The sequence below is a fragment of the Halyomorpha halys genome, unplaced genomic scaffold (assembly GCF_000696795.3).
Source record: "Halyomorpha halys isolate HHAL.00 unplaced genomic scaffold, Hhal_1.1 Scaffold3567.1, whole genome shotgun sequence".
NCBI classification, from domain to species: Eukaryota; Metazoa; Arthropoda; class Insecta; order Hemiptera; family Pentatomidae; genus Halyomorpha; species Halyomorpha halys.
In genome coordinates this window covers 5,096-9,614 of record NW_027108148.1, presented here as the reverse complement: position 1 = coordinate 9,614, position 4,519 = coordinate 5,096, and the positions used below count along the sequence as shown (strand labels likewise).

At 34.3% G+C, this 4,519-nt stretch overlaps 1 protein-coding gene across 1 annotated transcript in view; it reads right to left on the bottom strand.

Annotated features, from left to right (window-relative positions):
- Window positions 1–3,003: 3,003 nt before the first annotated feature.
- LOC136795566 (putative ankyrin repeat protein RF_0381) overlaps window positions 3,004–4,519 on the bottom strand; it is a gene marked incomplete at its 5' end in the record, with an annotated part of 2,171 nt that continues 655 nt past the window's right edge. Inside the window, one exon of the mRNA XM_067046547.1 lies at window positions 3,004–3,069. Within this exon, the coding sequence (XP_066902648.1) occupies window positions 3,004–3,069 (66 nt within the window). The remainder of the gene's footprint in view (window positions 3,070–4,519) is intronic.

Genomic DNA, 4,519 nt, shown 5'->3' with positions numbered 1-4,519 from the left:
ATATTTAATCTTTTCATCTAGACCTGGTCAGCTTCAAAGCAATACTTTAGATGTGAGAATAAATAAAAACTATTCTATTTCCTTGTATTTATTTTTAATATAACAATATATGTACAGGATCCTGTAAAGAAAAAGGATAGATGTATAGGGAAAGTCTAGAAATACCACAAAACTGAGAAGAAGTTACAAAGAATATGATGGAACTTAAGAAAGGTTAGCCCCCCTCCCCCAGAGACAAACAAGAGGAATGAATGGTGGGATGTAGAGTATAAAGAAGCAATAGATTGAAAGTATGGAAGAACTGGGACCAAAAAAAACCAGCAGAAAGATACCAGAAATATGGTCAGGAAAGAAAAATAACTCAAAAAGTACTAAGAAGAAAGAGAAGAGAATTGTTCAATAAATAGTTAGAAGAGATGGAAGAAAATTTTAGAAAGAATGACACGAGACTATTCTACAAAGCTTTCAAAAAAAGAATAAAACGGTACACTACCACTGGTATAGTACTGAAAAGGGAAGATGGGACACTGGCACAAACTAGTAAAGAAACCAGTAATTTCTTAGCTGAGTATTTTGAAATCAACTCGACTGTAAGGAGCCCAAAGAAATACTACTCAAAAAGTTGACTCAGATCCACCAGATGATGAAGAAATAGACGATATTATAGCAGCACTAAAGAACAACTAAGCACCAGGGGAAGATGAGATAATATCAGAAATGTGGAAATTAACAGGAGATGATTTCAGAGAAAGAATCACGGAACTAATGATCGATATTCGGATAGGAGAAAAAATACCAACAGAATGGAAAACCGCCTTTAATACATCCTCCCCTGCATAAAAAATCAAAGATGGATACTAACAACTACAGAGGAATTTCCCTCCTATCTGTCAGTTATAAGATTTTCTCAAAAGCGCTATTTAACAGGCCTTACCCACAAATAGGAGCATATCAAGGAGGCTTCAGGTAAGGTAGATCGTGCCAAGAGCAAATTATGAGCCTAAAACTGTCAATAGATTACTACAAATCAAAAGCAAAGAAAAACCTCTACATCTCTTTTGCTGACTTCAGAAAGGCATATGACTCGGTAGACAGAAAAACACTGCTGGAAACGTTGGAGGAGTATGAAGTGGATGGAAAGACAAGGAGGCTAATAGAGCTAACACTGACACACACAGAATCAAGGGTCCATCAGTTTCAGAAGTCAATTGACCAACCACTAAGTTTCAGGGATCCATCAGTAAGCCGTTCCAAATAAGAACAGGACACAAACAGAGGGATAGCCTCTTCTCGATACTGTTTAACATAGTCCTAGACAAAATCATGAAGGAAATGTGGAAGGGTAACGACGCTGGTCCAACAATAGGGACTAAAAACAAGCACATCAAAGCTAGATGCCTGGCAGACGATCTAATCCTTATGGTGGAGACTCCAAGCTAAGCAATAGAGCAGTTGAACACTTTAAAGGAAATAGCTGAAAAGACAGGTTTACAGATATCGTTTGAGAAAACGGAATTAATGACAACAGATAGAAACTTTCAAAAGAAAATAGTAGAGACAATGTATGGGAGAATTAAAGTAACAAATAACTTCAAGTACCTGGGGGAAATTATATGTAACAATGGGTCAGAGAAAGAAAAAATAACTAAATTGGAATGACTAAGCTTTGCAACAAGCAATTTATATAATAAAAGGAGCCTGTCAACAAATGCAAAAATAAGATATGATACTGTACGGAATGGAAACCCCTTCCTTCCCCAGCCTAAGGAAAATATTAGATAGAAAGAAGTTAGGATGTTAATGTTAGGGTAGAAAGAAGAATACATGGCCCAAAGAAGACACAGGAAGGCCATAAGAAGGTTGAGACCGAATAACGAAATATACAAAGATGTAAATGACTTGGAAACAGACACAAGAATAAGAAGATTAAGGTTCTACAGATAAACGGTGAGGATGCACCCAAAGAGATTAAATAAAGAAATCTTTTATAAAATGAGAGGATACAAGAGAGGGTACATCAAACAGATGAGGGAAGAAACTAAGAGACAGAAAATAACAGATCAAGACTTTTGATAGGGATGACTATGGGAGAAGACTAAAAAAATTAAGGTCCTTGGGTGTCTCGTGGACCACAGAAAGAAGGAACAATCGGAAGGAATGAGGAATATGTAGTGTATAGGACTATCATCAAACAACCATTATAATATCAGATGATAACCCATATGGAAGGTAAAATAAAAGACAGTATTATTCAAGCATTCAGTGTTCACTTAGTGTCTATTTCTTACTTAATCTTACTTTCCTAAGTACTTTAACTTACACACAATAGAAATACATATATCCTGGCAAATATGTTTTTATCCTTTTAGCCCAAAGAAATTTTAAGGAGTTAAGAATGGTACACTGTGGGCAAGGATAGCACTGTGGCATAGCATCATTTGTTTATAATAAGGTCAATGGTATTTAATGATAAAAAAAATTTTAAATCAATTTTTCAATGGAATTACACGTTTTGAGAATACTTGAGTTCAAATAACCAAGACTTACAAGAATGTGGGTCTGTGGTTGGCCTAGCTCAAAAATAAAAAGTCGTACTAAACTGAAATTATTCATTAAAGCTGGTACATGGCTGGGGTGTGTCAGCACTTCTTCAATAAATTGACTGACCGCAATTGCCACTTTATAGAATTTTTTCAACTTTCTCGAAAATGACTTTTAAGATTTTGTTTAAATTTGGTATGCTAATGAATAATCAAATATTCTGTAATGTCAGCGAGGTATTTAAGTGAAATGATATTATAGTACTTAAATGCCAAATTTTCAAAATACGAGGGTGTCAATATTTATCCGCAATTTAGTTATACTTTGTTAATGTTAGTAGCATTGTCGTTTCGCGTTGATGACCCATGCTTTGTCTATTTGTCATTATGTTTATGCAAGTTTGAAGCTTCTAGGTTAGTTTCATTATCGCTGTCATGATGTAAATCATGACTGCTCCACTTTCTATTTGCACCAAAGAAGAGCAATGTTCAGTGATCCAATTTTTGTGATCAGAAGGCATATCAGGGGCTGAAATTAATCAAAGATTTTCGGTATAGTATTTTGACAAAACGGAGAGTCTACGAATCGATTTAAAAATTCAAAAAGGTCACTCAAATGTTAAGCACGATAAAGGAGCCGGACGACTGTTTACCTCCACATATGAAGAAAACATTGAGCGTTCACGTGAAATGGTGCACTTATTCAGACAAGTAACTATTGACAAAGTGGCACATCGTTTACAAATTCACGGTTTTACAAGTCACGGTTCTGCCTATGAAATCATCTAACATAGACTTGGGTTTCATAAAGTTTGTGCAAGATGGGTCCCAAAACAACTCTCACAGTTGCATGAACAAACGCGCTTTGACACCTTCCAAAAACATTAGAATCGCTATGGTAACAAAAGGGACAACATCTTAGACAGGATTATTACTGGAAATAAAATAATGATCCATCATTACAAGCCAGAGAGTAAACGGAAGAATATGGAATGGAAACATCCAAATTCGCCATGCAAGAAAAAGTTCAAGACCCAACCATCCGAAGGAAAACTGAACAAGATCCAGAACTGGAACATCATGAAGAAAGGGGCACAAAAATAAACCGTGTATGTTGCAGAGAGATACTTACTGCCAAAAGGTGTATTGTTGCACGACAATCAATGTTATATCGATAATACATGAAAATGTATATATTTTGTTAGTAAAAATTCATATTTTATTTATTTAATAATTATAAATTATTCTTTTGAAATATTGTAATATTAAATTTTTTTTTTAAGACACGATATATTATAGGCCTTATAGACCACGCAAATATCATTTCTTCCTAATTTTCCATGGCCATATTACCCCGCCTCCAGAAAAAAGAACTTTTACCTGCAAAGGAATTTTTATGGAACCTAGATTCTTTTATCTTTTAATACACCACATGTTTTTACAAAATATCATTAACAGACCAATTATAATAATTTTTTTTTTTTTAGTGCTTTAAGTACTTCATTACTTGAACTAATAAATCATAACTCCAACCTGGTCTAATCTCTAAGCAACCACACATACTGCACCATTCCGACTGATCTCAGTGGATAGTGGTCTGTAGAGAAGGCTACGTTGAATTGTTAATTTTAGAGTTAAAGATTTTATTTCCTTATCGTCTTTAGTAGAAAGATAAAATCAAAGAAGACAGATAAAATTTAACTCTTTTTTCCCCTAACATTAAAAGAAGTATATCTAGAAAAAATCTGGATAATAAAATCGAAATCAAAGGAAAGAATGCTTAATTCTTGTTTACACTACAACACAACTAAACAAGAAATGTTAATATTTATGGGTAATATGATGTCTAATTACTACAAAGATAGCAGAAAGAGGGTTACACTGCGAGATTCTATATAGCTAGAGTAGATGGTTAGAGAATATAGTTAATTAAATATATAAGGATCATGTCTTACCGTGGATATTTGCAGAGCGCAATG